Source organism: Taurulus bubalis (genome assembly GCF_910589615.1).
Source record: "Taurulus bubalis genome assembly, chromosome: 6".
NCBI classification, from domain to species: domain Eukaryota; kingdom Metazoa; phylum Chordata; class Actinopteri; order Perciformes; family Cottidae; genus Taurulus; species Taurulus bubalis.
This window is the reverse complement of record NC_136594.1, coordinates 5,590,947-5,610,846: the sequence shown is the minus strand read 5'-3', so window position 1 is coordinate 5,610,846 and position 19,900 is coordinate 5,590,947. Positions and strand designations below refer to the sequence as shown.

At 42.1% G+C, this 19,900-nt stretch overlaps 1 protein-coding gene across 1 annotated transcript; it reads left to right on the top strand.

Moving 5' to 3' along the window:
* Positions 1–3,310: 3,310 nt before the first annotated feature.
* LOC306738120 (MICAL-like protein 2) lies at positions 3,311–18,653 on the top strand (the record flags this gene model as incomplete). Its single annotated transcript, XM_079219948.1, has 16 exons — positions 3,311–3,453; positions 5,130–5,178; positions 6,892–7,033; positions 7,123–7,310; positions 7,533–7,660; positions 8,322–9,119; positions 9,214–9,431; positions 10,278–10,335; positions 10,864–10,939; positions 11,365–11,406; positions 11,873–11,996; positions 12,122–12,224; positions 13,920–13,993; positions 14,091–14,205; positions 15,029–15,075; positions 16,560–18,653. The coding sequence occupies 16 exons, from the start codon at positions 3,311–3,313 to the stop codon at positions 16,634–16,636; spliced, it is 2,382 nt and encodes a 793-aa protein (XP_079076074.1). The 3' UTR covers positions 16,637–18,653.
* Positions 18,654–19,900: the final 1,247 nt, after the last annotated feature.

Here is a 19,900-nt window from a genome sequence, read left to right as displayed (position 1 = left end):
AGGGGGAGGAGAGAGAGAGGGCGAGAGAGAGCAGCGGGGGTCTGTCAAAAGCATTCTGCTCGACTGACGAGGGCATTTCCTGTCTGGATTTGGGAGGATTAAGTATTTGTGCGTGGGGGGTGTTTGTATGGTCGGCATGTGGAGAGAGAGGGACAAAGTGGGACTCTTTTAGGGGATCCTGCACATGTTTGATTTGACTGTCCGGCTTCTGAATGCGTGTGGGAGGAACGGGAACAGAAATGTAAAAAGCCCAAACAGGGAAGTCGTGTCAAGGTTTATACGTTTGTAGGAGGGGAAATAAAACACATTTTTAATGTGTCAGTCTGGGCTTTCTGGAGGTTTTGCATATTAAATGAAAACAATGTAATGTTATCCTTTTTGACAGGTGGGTTATTGTGCAAGAGAGTCTTGGGGGTCATAAAAAGAAAATCTAAAAGCAGCTTCATTGTTCGATTCTTATACTTTCTTTTTCTGTCTGGGTGTTTTTTCTCCTTTTTTTTTTTTTAAATGCAAGTTTGTCTCAAGCCGACAAAAACATTACAGTTCTGTATATATTCACTTGTAATCATCTCATCAAGACATCCAAAGTCATCGTTAGCGGGTTCTGACTATCTTGAGTTATAGATGTCAGTAATGATGAAGTGAAGAAATGTCCTGTACAGTAGTGCATGGTGGGAAAACGGTCAAAGACTCCTTTTCAAGTATTCTGCAGGTTGCTCAGTCCGTGTTACTCACTAGTCTGTATTCAGCCTCCACACCTACAGTATACAGCTTCCTACAGGTGTGGTGAGACATGAACAAATATTTACCCTTCTTTTCAATTCTTAGTTTTCCTTTCTATTTGCTCTTTTCTCTTTGGTTTAAAGGTGTGTGTCCGTGTCCGCTTTGCAAACTAAAAACCCTTAATCATTGTCTTCTAAATACAAAATCACATCCTGGTTTAGAAATCCATTTAACTGCTCATCTGAAACATCTGCCTGTGAATGACACAATGGTCATTTGATGAGTGTAAATATAGAAGAAGAAGAAGAAATGGTTTGACCCCTGAGATGGAAATGATGATTCATGGAGTGGGATGTGATGTTTAGAAGCGTCACTGTCACAAGAGCTAAGAACAAGTTCATGCAACGGATCAACCATGATGAAGAAACAGGAGACTATAACTCATGCACAGTCCTTCATTTAAAAAAATGTAAAAGTCTCCACGAGTCTTAATTGAAAACCCACCTATTTTTAGGCCTCTGCTCAAAAATCGGTATGTCTCTGCAACCACTAGGGCTATTTGAATATTTTTTTGTTATAATAAAATAGTATAATGTGAGTTGTGTGTTCAGATGTGTAAATATTAGTCTATATGTTACTGATTATGAGTAAATGAAGAAGTGAATTATACAGTTTTTATAGTAATATCTGCCATAAGCCCATATGGGCTCCACAATTTTCAACGGGTTTTAATTTGCTCTAAATACAGAAACAGCTTCTGTGCATTTTTAGATGATGGCAGCAGAATACCTGAACCTGAACTTTACAACAAGTTTGAAAGTTTAGCCACATACAACAGTGATGTCACAGTGATGTCACAGTGATGTCACAGGACACTGACCACACCCAGGAGTGCACCTCTACGTCACAGCGGCACGGTGCAGTTTAAACCACTGGAGATGCATTGGGGAAAAAAGTGAATCGGACTAATTTTAAAGCTGCTTTGTTCGTCTTTTTTTGGCCACTTGGGGGCAGCAAACAAAGCAGGAAGTGATCACCATGAAGCTGTGACGTGAACTAAGTTGACAAACAACATGGATGCCAGTGGCGGGCCGTGCCTTTCCTACCTAGGCCTGCTGTCTGATATCGTATACATAAATACGCGCATGATGGGATGCTGTTCGGCTCTCCTTTTAGCTCTGATGAAGCATCCGCACACTTCTGGAGGCAGAGTGGATGAGAACGGAGAGAGTGAACCAAAAAAGTGAGAAAAAAAACGAGGTGAAAGATGGTAAAAAGCTCCGTGGAGCTGAAGGGAACAAAACAAATGACATTCTATTATTTGTGTGTTCGAGTGATCACACAGTTTAGTGCAGTTTTATGGTAATACATGTATTTAATTGCTTTGGCACCAGCAGGTAAATGGCAGGAACCAGGATTGCTGTTTTTCATGTTGACTAAACTTGCTCAAGAGTGATTTCAAATTATGTGAAATATGTAACACCTAAGAATTAGGCAGCCAATTATAGGAGAATGAGATGGACAAAAAAGCTTTTGAACTATGGATCTAATTTCTGCATATGAACAAACGAAACACACAAACAGGACCATAAACCAACACCTCGCTGCAGTGAAGAAACGCACAGAAAGTCTGAGTCAGCAAAACAAAGCTCCTTCCTTCTGAACAGCAGGAGTCAGGTAACCTGAGGAGCAGAGACACGCCCAGCGGACAGGACGGGACAGGCCGGCTCACAAAGGCAACAACCACACCTGGAAATACACCTGGTTAACTGGCTGCATGTATACCTTAAAAATCATGTTTATTTTTAATGTAAGATGTAAACGTGTGATGGTGAGCTCAGCTGCTGTATATAAAGGAGGTGATTCATGGAAGACATGATCCTCAGACCAGTTTCTGGGTGGGTTTTTGGGGAGGAGTTGACATGATGACATAATTGCACACAATTTGTGTGGTGAGTTTCTTTCTTTTTTTTAAAGACAGCTGACTGACTGGTGTTTTCTGTGGTGCTTCAACGTCTTAAATGTGTCCAAATAATAATAATAATAATAATAATAATAAACAGGACTGTAATCGTTTCCTGGCAAACTTTTTTTTTTCAAATTTAAAAATAACAATTTGGTGGCTAAAAAATGTCCTATTAATAACTGGAATATGAATTCATATCTCTACTACCACCTTATCCATGGCCTCCAGACACACACTATCTCTCTATCACACACACACACACACACACACACACACACACACACACACACACACACACACACACACACACACACACATACACACACACTCTGACAGAAGGAACACAAAGAGACAAACTCCACCCATGACGCGTCACCGTCGACCTTTCGCAGGTGTCACTTCCAGTTTCTTCACATTCTCTCAGTCGATAGAGGTTATTCCCACAGACACACACACTAACACACACACACACACACAGCGTCTCTCATTTCCTGGATCCAGTGTGTCCGGGCTGCTGTGGAAACTTTCAGAAGTTTGTTGTCGAGAGGCAGGAGGAGGGAGGAGAGCTCCCGGGACCAGAGCGGCTCTCACGCGGATCGGTGTCCGCTCTGAGGCGCGGGGATGTCGGCCGTGAAGGCGCTGCAGCAGTGGTGCCGCGTCCGGTGCGACGGCTACCGGGACGTGTCCATCACCAACATGACCACGTCCTTCAGGGACGGCATGGCTTTCTGCGCGCTCATCCACCACCACAGACCCGACCTCATGTGAGTAGGGTTAGTGTTGTGTTAGTGCCGCTTGCGTCCTCTGCGTGTCTGCTTTTTAAGTTTGAACGTGAAGTGTTGAGAGAAGAAGCGGTGTCGTTGTACTTGAAAGGGACGAAAGCAACTTCATGGTCTGCAGGAAAAACCGGAGCAGGAGCAACTCAGCTGAGGAGCTCTGCAGAGTCTGCAGAGTCTGCATGTGTGTGCATCAGGCCTTTGTGGGGGTTTGTTGTTCTGTACAGCTCTTTACTAAATGATCATGCTGTTGCTCAGTATTTATATTGTAGAGGAGATCTGTAGACTTAAAGATAAGCCTTAAAGGGCTTTAGACTTTAGCTTCAAGACTTGAATCGAGACTTGAAGGCAGCAACACATGAACTTCTCAGGTTTTGACCTGGTAACATCCTGCATCTTTAAATGACAAATACATTAAAAAAAAAGCCAAATAATGGCAATGAAATATTTTACTTTGAAAGCTGTTTATCTGTATATGTTATGCCTGTACATTTATTCACATGCAAAATAGAAAAACACTTCAAATGCCATTATTTTATAAAATAATTTGTATTTTTTTATTGCAGGCCTGAGCTTACGAAAAAAGTTGGGCATAACTAAAAGTAAATACATGAAACATGTAAAACCAAGACAAGATGAGATCAAATAAGTGCAACACGTTTTTTAAGTTGTAATGATGCCTTTAGAGTCAAACACACACATTAATCACAGAAGGATACATTTCACACACACATGTTTACGTGCAAATCATTCAAAAGAATTGTCGAATGACCTCTGGAGCTTTCCAGCCTATTATTAAAAATGGCATTTTATTATTTTATCGGGCAGCAATCACAGGCTTGTTCTCGCCCCGCAAGATTTAAAAACGTCTCTTTTGTAAATGTTTGTCTTGTATTGCGCAAGACGCGGCCGGTAATGATGTCAAACATCATTGCTCGATCTCTTGATTCCCTTTTTAGGAGACGTTATTCTTTGTTGAGTGAAAATAAAGTCAGAAAACAGTTCAGTGGTCGACTGTAGTCGTTGTGATGTCTTCATGTTGTTTGTTGTGTCTGGTCAACAGTGCAAAACCCAAAGAAATGTATTCTACAATAATAGGTGCATGAACGTGTGTGTTTGTGCTTTTGCTTTCAAAGTAGTTTCATTTTCTGTCAATGGAGAAATCAATGAATTAACTTGAGTTGAAGGTCACTTTCAGTCTGAGGCCTTTGATCAAGGGTCGCCTTGTGTGTCTTCCCGGGACTTTCTGACAGCTTTTCCCAGGGGAATTTCCACCCGGGAATATTTGTTGATATTTGTCACTATGACAGCTGCAAAGTGTTTTGTCACAAGATGTCTTAGTTGAGGGTCGGCCAGTTTCACTAACAGACGCCTGGTTTCCATCCAGAGAAAGACGAGCAGTTTCCTTTTAGCAGGAGCCTTTAGGCTTTGCTTGGCTTTCTTTAATATAGACTATTTCTTACTTCTATGAGTGCAGGCTGGACTTCCTGTTGGAGTCAGCTGTATGACAAACCTGCATGAGGTCATGCGTCACCACATGTGTAATGGGGTGATCGTCCTGCTGGGTGTGACTCTGCGACACATGTTCTGGTCTAGAATGTAAACAAACCATCGAGGGAGGGAAGTTGGATCGCATGTGACTGTTGTTCATTTTTTCGTTGCAGCAACTTTGATTCGCTGAAGAAGGAAGATGTTTACGAGAACAACAAACTGGTGAGACGTGTTTACATCCTCTGAACGTTTCCCACACATGTTTATTCGGACAAACTCCACACTCGCGGCTTTAGTATAGATGGAAGATAATCTACAGACCAGGAGATGCATCTGACTGATTTAAAGCTTCCTTTCCCTGCCAATGGTTTCACTCAGGCAGAAGTTAATGCTTTTAAAATAAATGCCATTCTCTCTCTATGACCACCAGGGGGCGACTCCTCTGGTTGTATAGAAGTCTATATAAATGACTCTACTTCTCTCTTGATTTATTCCCTCAGTAAACATTGTAAACATGAGTTTATTGTCTCACTCACTATTTTCAAATCTTCTTCAATACAGCATGATGTTCATGTTGTAAATTATGGTCCATTTAGAGTCAAATAGATCATAAAGCACAGTATGCTTTAGGGCGGGGCTACAAGGTGATTGACAGGTCGCTACTTCATTGCGTTGTCTGGGAGCAGTCTGTGGTTTTGTCTTACAACTGTAACCCTTCAGTTCATGAAAGTTTATTGAATGTTTCACCCAGAGCTGGGTTGCACGTAGCTCCACCCCCCTTCTGGTTGCAAAAAAAACAAGATGGCGACAGTCAAATTGCCGAACTCACACTAAAGCACTGATCAGCAGCAGGCGGAAGATTACAAGCTAGTAGAGACGTCTGCAACTCAACTACAAGAGCTTTTATCTACGTCATTCCGCTTTTGAACTATTTTCTGATATTTTATTGTCTAAATGCATGATAAATCAATAAAAAAAAGAACTGACGTATTATTGGCTGATGAAAATTAACTGTTACTTGCCGCCATTACATTTCATTTAGCTGATAAATTGCCATAAATTGCTTCTACGTGCGTGCTGGCTGTCGATGTTACATCAGCACCACTTGATGTTTGGCAACGGGTTTTTTTTCAAAAGCCTCCGTGTTCAAACGTGGCTCAGAGAAGAAGTCGTTGCCAAAGGTAGAGCGTTTCAGTCTGGGCGCTTTGCCAGTGGCCGTTTTATTGCTTTATTGTTTTCTTTACTTTCACTTTCTCCGCAGAGCTTTATTTCTGGAATCTGAGTGATCAACATCACTTTTGCTCTTTTTAAAGTGATGAATAAAAGGCTAAATTAGCTGCTATTATTTGGCTCTATTCAGGATGTTAACTGAAACAAAGATGAAAGAACAGATACACGTTTAAAATCAACAATGAGCTGGAAGAGATTAAAGTGCACAGCAAAGCAAACGGCTCTCTCGATCTTCTGATTACTGATTGAGTAATGCCTCCAGTGCTCGTCGGCCTGCCTCTGCTTGTTTGTTTGTTTCTGCCTCCATGGAATCGCTGAATGTGAATCTAGTTTGGAAATTCCTGAGTTACTTTCTGTCTGAACGCAGAAGGTGTGGATTCAATCTGTGGCCACAAGGTTTGCCGTCTGAACAAAGGGATTTTTATTCTGGAAAAAGTGTCCACATCTAGAAGGCATCCAAAACACGGCATACAAATAGACGTGTGTCAAAACACACAGATTTTGTTCCAAACCTTTCCCCAAGACTGATAAAATAAAGCTGAACTCACATATACTCACAATCCCAAACATGTGCTTGAATAAGTGAAAAATCATGCAGAAGTTTCCAAATTTTCCATTGCTTTTCATTTGATTTATTGCCGTTATCTCCATCGTTGGCCACTGAGCTTCCTCTGTCTTGTTGGATGAACTCAATGTCATTTGCAGGCGTTCAGGGTCGCGGAGGAGCAGTTGGGAATTCCAGCGCTGTTGGATGCAGAAGACATGTTGGCTCTTAAGGTTCCTGACCGCCTCAGTATCCTGACATACGTGTCCCAGTACTACAACTACTTCCACGGACGCTCCCCGAGTGAGTATCTGTGTCCGTCTCTGCCTTTTTTGTTTCCCTTTTTCTTTTCCCGCCTCACCGGTCTCTGTTTATTCACGTGTTCGCTGCAGTTGGCGGTATGGGAGCTATAAAGCGCCCGGCTGACGGCCCCACGGAGGAACCGTCCGGGAAGAAGAACCAGCCGGTGCCGGCGAAGGTGTTCCCCTCGTCCAAACCGGCCCGAGAGAACAGCCCGCCTCCCTCCTCCAACATCACGAGGCCTTCTCCTTCCCCGAAACAAAACAGAAGTGCCACAAAGGTAACAAAGGTAATATTTGGCAGTAGAGGCATTACAAAAAGTGTCCATAATAAAAAAAGATGCCAAACCCATTAAAGATTATTCAAATACCTACAAAGTTATATTGTTGTGTCTACCAAACTGCTGTTGGAAAACAAACCCACATTGCCTCAGATAAGTTTCAGACATGATGTGTCCTGAATAAAGTTGTCGTTTCCTCCTCCCTCTCCTCCCCTCTTGCAGGAGGTGGTGGTTGAGAGATCCCATCAGACGGGCACCCTGAGTAACAAATGTGGGTCCTGCAGCAAACACGTTCACTTGGTGCAGCGCCATCTAGTGGACGGGAAGCTCTACCACAGGAGCTGTGCAAAGTAAGATGTTCATTCATGTCATCATAGCTGATCCTTTTTATTCTGGTCTGGAGCGTGCCGCCAGAGCGATTATAGACTCTTTAACTTTTTAATTGAAAAAGTTAATTAATTGATTTTAAAAAAGCAATTATGAATGTATAATTAAAATATAACTCCTATCACACTGCTAGACTCGCATTGGACGGTTAAGAAAATAAAAGGATCAAATTTGAGGCCTTGTCGTACTTTTTACGTCTACATTACCCACAATGCAACTCCACCGGCAACAGTTAGTAGCACATTCCACATCATAGTCCATTTCTATATAATTAACAGTTTTCATTTCATGATGGCTTTAATTGAAAGAATAACTTCATTTACTTTCTGTGAGTTGTAAGTGGTTCTGTTTCATTGCAATGACATTTCTTTGCCTTTTTTTTTTTTTTAAGAGAAAATCAAGGTCAAATTCTGTCCTGTAGACGAGACAAAAACAAAAAGTCTGCGAAAATGTTTCGCTGTTGTCTCAGAAATGGACTCTTGTCTGTTTGTAAAGTTGTATTTCGTTCTTTTACACAAGTATTACACATGTTTCTGGCATCATCCAGGATTCATAAAGTTCTGATTTGCCAGCTGTGGGAAGACTTTTGTAACAAATCCGTGTCTTTTGCTTCCTGTCTCTCAGGGCCCTGTCGCCTACAAACCCAACTGCACCTGTCAGAGGTTTACCCACAAACACTCCCGTTTCCAGACTGACTCCTCTAGCCGACTCCACTAAAACCAACACGGCCACTCCAGCTCAAGCGCCCTCCAGACTGGGACCGTCGTGGCTGACGGAGAAAGCCAGCACCCCTCCCAGCTTCTCCACCACTTTTTCTTCTGCGCCTCCCTCCCGGCCTGCTCCCAGCCTCTCTCCCGCCGCTGCTCGTAAGCCTCAGACACACGTCGTCTCCAAACCCGCGGCCTCGCGGACTCCTCGTGACTCTCCCGTCGCCACGGCAGCCGCTTCTATCAACGACCGGCCCACCGCTGCTCCCCGCACCTCCACCACGGCGGCCAAGACGCTGCAGTCCAAGCTCAAGTTCTTCCAATCGGAAAGCGATGAAGAGAAAAAGGCCACAACAACCACAACAACCACCACGAAGGTTGTCATAAACAAAGGGCCGGACGTCGGCGCGAAGGTCCAGGAGGCCGCAGCCGGACAGGCCGTCACTGTGCTTGTGAACGTTGGTGGTTTGGGCAGAAAGGAAGCGAATGTGAGCCCAAACAGAGGCGGGGAGAGCGCCAAAGCAGCCGGAGGAGGCGGAGAGTCCAAGGCGAAAGCATCGGCCGCAGCCTTCATCTCCAAAAAACTGGCAGAGGAGAACAACAACAACGACAACGCCGCGAAGCCGGCGTGGACGACTGTAGCGCTGAAGAAACCCGACAACGACAACACCGCGAAGCCGGCGTGGACGACTGTAGCGCTGAAGAAAACCGACAAGTGAGTCGTGTAACCACACATTTCATGACTTCTTGCTTTGGCCTGACCTCTACTGGTGAATGGTAGCGTTTAATAACTCCCCACCTCTGATCAGACCTGCTCACGTGGAGACGCCGAAGGTGGAGACGCCGAAGAGGGAGCCCCCGGGCGCCAGGGGGAGAAAGGTGCTGAGGGCTGACCCGTCGCTCCTCGCCAACCTGTCGACACCAGCGGACCCCCGGACTCCGAGCCCGGGCCGCAGGAGTGGACTCGGAGTCAAAACCCCAGACAGTGGAGCCTCGAAGCCCGGCGGTGCATCGCCCAACACCTCAGGTTAAACTCCCATATCTGGTGACTGTACATAGTGTGTTAGGAGCATGTGTGTGTGTGTCAGCGTGCCCAGAGTCTTGACTTCAGACAGCAGGACTGTGTAGAACAATAACAGCCAAACAAACCAACTGTGCATTACTTTCTGGGACTCGTCACATTGCTTGAAGACATATGGATATACAGTATGTACACACTGAATATATGTGGCACCCAGTGGTTCACCCAGTGGTATGCCTCTTGTGCATTAGTATTTATTTCCCTAAACCCACCTGCTTGTTCAGTAGACTTAAGTTTACATAACATTTTACAAATATTTAATCTTCATGGTTTTAAAAATATACAGAAAATCCAAACGGTTTCCCAGACTTGTGGAATAAAATAATCTAAAATCAAAAGGCCACTTTCTAGCTGCCAGAGCCACATGACTCTTCTTCTGTAAATACTGCATTGTACATGAAGAAAAGCTACTGTTCATAAAGGTAAAATACAGACACGTCTTTTGTGATTGCTGTCTCATTGCCCCAAAATGTGGGGGAAAAGATTTCCAGGGAGGCTCATGTTCTTTCAAAATAGCAAACACAGAGGAATGTATTGCTTCAATTGATTTAAATTAACATCAATACTGACTGGACATCCACATCAAAGGGGGTGAATTTTCCCTTCAATGACTTTAAAGACTTCATTCACGTCAGCCTGTTACTTCACCCTGTACATGTACGTCTATGCAAAGGAGCTCTGGTGTTGTTCCTTTTATAACGAAACAATACAAATAGGACCTGATATTAAATAGTGGATGTGACTCAAGTAAGGAAACTGAACCGGGATTTTTTTCTTTTTTCTCCTCCTCAGCATTAGAAAACAAAAATTCTCCTGCGGACTGGAGGTCGAAGCTCAAACCCGTCTCCCAGTAAGACTTATTTTATTAACGTTTGTCCTGTGTCGCCTCCATGATTTCTATGTTTCTGGTTCCTTTCCCTCACTGGCTCGGCTCCTAAAGTCCTGCCTCCAGCAGGGAGTATCTGTACGTGGGCGTATCAACATCTCCTTCTCTCTGCTGATGTCCTGTCCATCCATCCATCCTTTGATCCTGCCTTTCATCCATCCTTCCAAGCTTCCCCTCCCACAGGAAGCTCGCACCTGCTGCTCCTCCAAATGGCTCGGCCGTCCTTTTGCAGTCGGGGCGCTCGGCCTCTCCTCTTCCGCCCACATGCATGTGATCCCCAAATGGTGTCAAGGCCGAGCAGAGTCCTCCGTGGTGCGACATATGCTCGCCGCTTAGAGTTCCCTTCCCCGAGGACGACCTTTCCTCCCGCTCTCATGAATCAAAACTAAACACGGCAAGACATAGAGGGGACTCCTTGTAGGAGCAGATAAAGGGCCATTAATTAAATGCTGTCTCCTTTCTTTTTTCCTTCTCTTTTCTGCTCGTCCTCAGACCTGCTGGTCCGTCACAGTCCTCCCCTAAACCCTGGGCTAATGGAGCTGGAAAGCCTCAGACTTCAGAGCTGTCTGTCGGGCCTTCTCCCTCCTCTCGTCTTCCCAGCCCGAGCATTTCTGTCACTTCACCTCCAGCAAAGGGTAACATGGTGTTGTAGTGTTGTTCTGTTTAAATCAGATTTTAGACAAAAAAAACAACTAAAAAACCTGCACATTGCTATTTTACTCCCATTTCTTTTCATCCACGTCGGCATTACAATGCACCACACACACACACACACACACACACGGCCTTCCTAAAGACTCCCTGTATATGAATCAGACATCTCAGGGTCCTTGGTCTTAACTTTATATATATATATATATATATATATATATATATATATATATATATATATATATATATATATATATATATATATATATATATATATATATATATATATATATATATATCTGCATTATCTTTCTTTCTTTTTCAGGAATCTTGAATGATCAGAGAGACCCAACTGCAAATGGCACCAAGTCGGAGTCAAAGAAGGTATTGAACCATTAAAAAAATAGGTTTGCTCTAGCTTCCATAACATTGGTTTAAATTAAATCCTGTTGAGGTTTAAATTTTTTTGTTCAGGTTCAATATGCGGCGTTTAGAAGATGATCCCTTAAGCCAGTGACTGTTAATCATCCGTATGCTGTGCTGCAGCTTCACTGTAGCGCCGTTTAGCCGTCAAGCTAACGCTGAGAAAGTTAGCTTGCTAAAGCTAATTAAAAGCGATTACGTGTCAAACTAAGGAGCCGATGAGTGAAGTGAGCTCGCGACAGATGACGTGAAATATATTAAGATTAGTTTGTTATTAAGGTATTAAGATTATATTTATTTTAACGTAGCTAAAGCTTTTAAAGCAGCAAGCTAACGCTCCCAAAGCCGAAACCAAAATAATAGTGCGTGTGTGTGTGTGTGTGTGTGTGTGTGTGTGTGTGTGTGTGTGTGTGTGTGTGTGTCATAGATGAAAGCAGACTACATTCTCAAAGAGGACATCATAAGGGAACTGCAGGAGATCGAAGATAATTTGAACGAGTGGGAGAAGAGGGGAGTGGACCTGGAGTTGAAGCTCCGCAGCAGTGAAGAAGGTGAGATAAACGCACTCGTACTATATGAACCTCATGAATCAGGAGTGGGAGAAGAAAAAAAAAAGAAAAAACTTGGAGGAAGGAATGTATCCGGGATTATCTGCATATGTGTGTTTGTGTGTCAGAGGGTGAAGATGACTCTCTCATGGACGAGGTCATGGTGGAGTGGTTCACCTTGATCAGGAACAAGCAGGTGGCCATGCGCCGGGAGTCTGAACTGGTCTACATGTGAGTAAACAAACACACATTCACACTCACACACACACACACACTTCGAAAAAGGGGCATGCCACTATTTAGCGATTAGTGAAACAGACTTGTGGCCAGAAGGTTGACAGTTTGAATTCCCAGTGTCCTCCCTCCTCCGTCCTCCAGCAGGGCGTCCTGGAACAAGACAGCTCACCCCCCACCGGCTGCAGAGTGAAGCAGGATGCCGCTTAACAGCACACATGCACTGCAATTATTCCTTTCATTAATTAATGTTAACCATCTACTTCTACCAAGGCATTTTAAAGGCAAATTATAATTAAACATAGTCAGAAAATTGTCTTTTTAATCCAGATTTGCATTCAAATAAATACACACAGTGTAAGAATCATGGAAATTTTTGGAAAATAACTTGACCTTTTTTTTGAGAACAATGGATCTAATGACCATGTGTAATGTGCAGTGTTGGGGTAGTTACTCAGAAAAAGTAACTAGTTACATGTTACTAGTTACTTTTGAAAATTGTAACTAGATTACTTTACTAGTTACTGCATTTGAAAAGTAACTTCACTACGAGTTACTTTACTTTCCATTTTTTTTTAAGCAAATGTCCAAATTAACTACAAAGATACATTTTCAATAATAATTTATTATTATTAATTAATATAATTTCCAATAATAGTAATCGCGCGAGTCACACAACACTTCCTGAATGAACAATCTGCGGTAAACGTCGGGTTACGAGCCGCTACTACCTTCGGTCAGAGTCCCCGTTAGCTCCCCGCTGTTGCCGACTGGGGCTCCTGCTAGCGCTTCGTCACTTCCCCGCTAACTTCCGCTAGCTCCCCGTTAACTTCCGCTAGCTCTCCGTTAACTTCCGCTAGCTCTCCGTTAACTTCCGCTAGCTCCCCGAAAACCACTGAAGGACCAAGCTCGACACCCGACTTGGGCACAGGGGTCGTGGGCAGTAGCAGCAGCAGCGCTAGCTAGCAGCTTGTTGCTATTGTTCATGCAGGAAGTGTCGTGTGACTCGCGCCACTAAAAGAGAACTTTTCGGACTGGTAAAAATGGCTTGGGTAACGCAGGAAAGCGCGTTCCTGAGGTCTAGTAAAGTAGTGTAGTTACCAATGTTTTGAGTTTAATGCGTTACTTTACTTCGTTACCTATAATAGTAATATCGTTGCTGTAATCCGTTACTTTGTAACTTGTTACCCCCAACACTGGTAATGTGATAGCGGTCGCTTGTATTGACAAACCTACAGAGAGTTATCACCTGCCTCACACCCACATGTTTCAGTGTTTCAGTGATTTGTTTTTATGTTTGAGCAACTTTATTGTTTTGGTTCACTCTCACCGCTCTCATCAGCGTGATATCCAGACTCATTACATCACTTGTACTCTCTACCAAAACGGTAGGCTGGCAAAGTTAGTGACTAGCTGGTGAGCATAGTGGATTATTTCTAAGGAAAAAGGTATTTCTCTCAGGAGTTGGTGGAGACCAAAGCTGAGCTAAAACAAGAGTGAATATTGGACTTAAAATTACTTAAAATAAATATTGATGTTGCTCCGTAACTGCTGGATGTCTAAATGTTCACAATATCAAAAGTGATAATATTCCAATGTGCTGCCCCCTAGTGGCGTAAAAATGATCGCCGATAGTTACAAATACATTAATCTATTTTATTACCGATTTTCACGCTGTTTTTTCACGTCTAGTGGGAAAACCCAGGACCTGGAGGAGGAGCAGCCCACTGTGGAGCAGGAGCTCAGGAGACTGATAGAAAAACCAGGTGAGCGTTTCGGGCGAAAACGCATTCGACACAATTAACTCAATGAAACGAAACGGATCAAACATCTGAGACTAAGACGCGCCTGTGTTTTGAGCAGAGCGTCTGAAAACGACCTGGGACCGGAAGAGGGAAGAGCAGCTGATGGCCAAACTGGTGGAGATCGTCAACGACAGAAACGCCATCATAGAGGGTCTGGATGAGGACCGGCTCAGGTGTGTGTGCAACCACAGATGGCTGATATTTTTCATATTATTATATTCCTTTTAATTCCGCCTGTGCTATGTGCGGACACTGACAATGTCGGGTCCAATGAGTTTTGGAAAAAAACAATGCGCATCCCCAAAAGCGCCCAAACTTAATGCCTTTTGTCTCGCTGTATAATTTCATTGGCTATTTGTTAGCGTCATTTGCTCGTAGTTGTATGTAAGTAAGTATTTCCATTGAAGACGATAGTTTACCATTAACAATGTGGTTTATCCTCTATTAAACACCTTGGTAGTAAACAGCAGAACATTGTTATAAACCAACTTCTGACGTGGAGTGATTCTCCGGGACAAAATGGCTAACTGCTAGCTTGTCAGAGAAGGCGTTTTTCTTTTTTAGCCTCCTATGTGGGTTTTTTCGGCGGGAAATATTTACTTTTTACAGCTTCTCAAATGGGATTTTTCTCTTTTTTTAATATATATATATATATATATATATATATATATATATATATATATATATATATATAATTTTTTGGGGGGTTTGGACTCTTGGTCAAACAAAACAAGCAGTTAGTTTAAAGCTTTGGAAAATCGTGTCGGGCATGTTTGACTTTTTTCTGACACTTTAAAATAAATGATCAATCATAAACAAATAATAAATGAAAATATGAAACAATATTTAATTATCTCATGGTCTTCGTTTGATTTCAAATCCAATTTACTCGAGCACAGAGAGAAACCAACACAATGTCCCGCTGCTTGTATAAATACAAGCTCATACAGGTGGAACTGCTGTTAATCTGTGTTTGCTTGTTGTGTGCGTTCTCAGGGAGGACGAGGAAGACGAGGAGCTCAACAAGATGATGCTGACTTTCAGTGAGTGTCTCCAACACCTCCACAGGCAGTCGGTCTGACCCACCCACCTCTCTCTCTTCGCTCTGTTCATTAGTTATCGCAACCTCGATGTCACTGCAACTTAGTTTGCTTATAAATTATCCAATTGAGGATTTCCATCATGGACGCCTCTAATTGAAGTAGATGGATGTGTGTGTGTCTGTGTGCTGCATGTTTAAAGGTTCTACCGCGCGCTGTTTTCATCTCATTTGATCTAATGACTGCTAATGGAAAAAGCATCAAACAAAATGCTCGCCCTCTTTTTTTTATCGGCGGCGTTTCCTATTAGACAAATGGATAATGCAGCTGGTTAATTTGACCCGCTGATAGAATAGAGTTAAAGCCGGCTTCATTTGCAATTCATGACCTGGAAAGCCGGGCTGGAAATTGAGGAGATTTATTGAACTTCAGTGAAAGGTCGTTATGTTGCAGCGAGTGAATGCCGATCGTGGGCTAAAGACTAGCCATTTCCTTTTAATGTATTCGTGAAGTTAATGCCAAAGTTTCACAGTTCATTCCCGCTCAGAGTGCAGTCATGTGATCGCTTCCACGCATGTTGCATCTCGTAAGATAAATGCTACACGGGAAATACTACTTTTTTTTTCTTGCTTTAATCTTGTATCAGGACGTTAATTGACGTTAAAGAGAAGTAGAAACTAGACTATAAACACTCTTTAAACACAACTTGTGGACACGGCTTCTCTTTTTGCTTGTGGCTGTGGTGGAAACCACACACACAAGCAATGATATAGAAATATGTTGTTTCAATAAATCTGAATCTGCTTTACTGGCCCAGCTTTTTCTTCACATACGACTCCAGTTAACTCCAGTGAAATTAGAGATACAACTTAAAATAGAGCTAAAAACAGCAAGTAGTATCTGTGTATCCTTCCCGTGATGCGGATCATATCCAACATGTACTGGGTTCTTCCTTGGCCCCGTAATGTTGCAGACAAACAGACAAACCAAAAACATAAACTTCTTGGCAGAGGTAAAAAAAAAAGCTCAATATTAGATATGTAACTATTATGTGCAAACAAGTAGGTGAAACATTGGTGTATATAGATATAGAAACAGCAACAATGACAAACGACATACATCGGTTGCAATGGGAAGTCGAGGTCTGAAGATCGTAACTAAATAATAATATATTAGGAGATCTTGATGCACTCATTTGCTTTGTGCCAGAATTTCCCAGCAAACTATAAATCACACACCTTCGGGATTTTATGGATTCATAAAGTTGATACTTAAGCAAACTACGACAACGCTTTTTTTAGTTAGTGCCTCAAACTTTTAAAAACCTGATTTTCCCATTTTCTTTAAAACATTTTTTATTTATGTATTTTAGTTGATTGATCGAGTTTTCATTAACCTCTGTGTCATCTCTTGCCCGCCCTCCTCTCTCCTCTCTCCTCTCTCCTCTCTCCTTTCTCCTCTCTCCTCTCTCCTCTCTCCTCTCTCAGACGTAAAGAAAGACAAACCAAAGAAGAAGTCCCCGATGTCCAAACTGTTCGGCTGGGGGAACAAGAAGGAGGGATGACGCTCCGCCAAACACAGCTCTTTGATCTTCTTCTTTTTTTAAGTGTGTGTGTGTGTGTGTGTGTGTGTGTGTGTCATATCATAATATGTCATTTTAAGCGCTTTTAGAAACATGCCCTTCCCTCTGTCGACTGCATCACTCAAGATCTGACGTTACTCCTGTCTGCCAGTGACACACACACATACAAACACACACACGCACACACACATACAAACATGCACGCAAGCTCATGCACACACACACATGATGTTGAGGGGTTAATGACTCACCAGCTGCGATGTGATTGGGTTCAGTGCTCCAGTTGTTAGTTTTAATACCCTTCTAGTCTTAATCTGTCTACTTAATGCTCTCAAACACAGACACACACACACACACACACACACACACACACCCCTATCATCGTACATGTGCAACTTTGTGAAATGTCGGTTGTGTACAGTAACACTACGGATGCTAACACGATCTAAAGCAGCGAGGTCAGACGGCGTTTTCTTGCTCCCTGCTCATGTTTCGCTACAAGACCAACGCCGGGTCGCCGTCTGACCTCGTTGTAGTCGAGTTTACATGTTGAACTACATTTTAAGGTCTCGCTAAGATCTCGCCGTCTCGGACAACAACAAGTTTACTCAGAGCTTCGACTCTGATCTTCTGGACCAATGGTTTCCAACCCGAGATTCAGGAGTCCTCAGGAAAACAAAAAAAGCAGAGAAAGCATATTTCTTGAGATGCTGTCACTCTTTAGTTAAACTCTTTAGTTTAAACTCTTTAGTTGAACTTTACCTTAAAAAACCTTTTCCATTCAAAGAACCGTGTATTGTTGAAGGCAGGGTCGTCTTAGCCAACACCCCAAAAAAAACGACGGTGAACCATGGTTGTTGTGGGTTGAACTAGCTCCACCACCTCCGGCCCTTTGGGAGGCTCTTGAGGGCCCCAGGCTGCTGGGTGAGGTTCCCGTGGCCCCAGGCTAACATGGTTAGGTTGGAGACAGATCTATGGGATTAAAGGGAATATAAAAGGGTTATTGGTACACTTAACGCCTCTATACACCGGGGGCATAATGATTTAAAAGACAAAAAAATGCAGAATATCATATGTCATGGGCTTTTATTCTGAAAGGTTATTTAATTATGAGTGCAAATTCCACACAAACTGAACTTTGTTCATGGTGCGAAAGCTTTAAAAAGTCAACCCGCTTCTGGGGAAAATAGGAAGTTGCTTTTTTGCTGCATAATATTAACATTTTGTGTTTAAAAATATATCTATGTTGACATACAAAATAAGCCCCCCAACCCCCCGGTGCGTGCAGGCCTTACAAGAGTGTGTTTGCCATAGAAACAAAAGCAGTGGATCGTGAAGGTTCCCTTACTAATAATTTACAGATTTCAACTGCATATTTAGGTTTTCATTAAGCGACTGTGATCCTAGAAGAATGAAGTGAAAAGCTCTGAAACATGAACTTTGATTTGCTTCACCATTTACAAATGAATGTTTTTTTGGAATAATACATTTTTGAGTTCACGCAGACCTGATGCTCAAACAAGAAAGTCACTGGATGTCGTGCTTTGTTTTACTTTCATGTTCTTCTGCACTTATGCAGAGTGTATATTAACAGTATGAATCATGAGTCATGTGACTCAGCTAGTTCAACTAAAAGCAGTTGACTGGATGTTTGTACGTCATAGAAATACAAGAACTGGTCCATATTGGATCTGGACGTGTACATGTTTAACAATCTGAATTAACTGTTTAGTGTGTGTCATAATCTATTGCTGAACAGTCCGTTTTGGAGAGGCACTAAAGCTAACTTTTAATTTCTGTGTCGTGACCAAATTGCTCAATTTCAACACTACTATTTGGTGTTTTGCATAATGTAACATTGTATATACGTTAATGTCCGTGTGCCCTTTATTGCCCTTAATCTCAGCTGTATGTATATTGTATACAGGTTGATGCTTAGAACAGTCTGATTATTAAATGTCAGTATTTTAAACAGATTTCTGTAATAAATCGACTAGAATTTTAATAAAAGGATGACACTGTTGTTATGATATTCGCTCATATGGAAATAGAATAGCACATAACTTTGGTAACTTGGTGAATGTAATTAATGCTAAATACCTTAATTTACCTTCATATTACCCTCTTGAGTGTGTCAGAGTTTGATCTAGTGTTTTAGTGGTTTTGTTCAGGCACTACTTTGATCATATTTGGCCCAAGAAGGATTTATTATTGGTCATTTAAAAGCAGTGAGGATGCAGTTTCAGCTTCCAGACACCAGGGGGCAGCATGAGCCTTCACTGGAGCTCACAAAGCACAAATCCCCTTTTCTATCTTTTGGTCTTCAGAGCTGATAAATACACACAAACAAGATCCGACCCAGACACAACTTGAAAGACGCATGGATTAATTATAGTTTTTTTTAATTATAAAGGAAGTTAATTTGCTTTGGAGTTCCCTCACTAATGCAGACAGACAGCACAAGCTAATTTGTGATTTTATTCATTTATTGTAAATGTATGTAATTAGGAAAATCCCCACTAAAATAATAATAATTAAAAAAAAACATTTTCAAGAGTATCCTATCCAAGACAGCAGCAGCACATTTAACTTTCAGACAACCAACCAATAACATTTCATTCACTTCTCCAGTGAAGCTATTGCATAATACACACTTTGTCACATGTTTATTTTTCTCTGGTCAGGTGTGACATTAAAAGAATAAAATAAAACACACACTCTGATTGTTGTTAACAGTCTGTAACAATCTTGAAATCACATTTGACTTGTTCAGCTGCAGAGGAATTTTTTGTTTTATGCTCAACAATGAAATGCAACTCTGCAAAAACAGCGAGGAAAGCTTCGGCGATTTGAATTACAAATCACAGCCTTGCTTCAAAGGGCTTTTTACAATGTGCGCGGCGTGCGACACCTCGGTGCTCCTTAAGCCTAACTTACACCCGTTTTCTCATCAAAATAACACACTTATGACACATTTCTGAAAGGGGAGAAGAAGAAATTGCCGTATTTATCATAAGAAGGTAGAGGTTGTGATGCTGAAGTACAAATACAAACTATGAATGTTAACAAGATCCTAACCGTCTAATTGTTTCATCAGGGGTGTAGTTAAGAATGAAATACATTATTTATTTATTTTTGGGGATTCCAAGACAGAAAAAACAATATTTTAGTTGAATATTTGTCCTCTCAACCTCAGCATGTATCTTAAAGTCCATTTAAATTACAATTCAGTTCATTTGATATAGC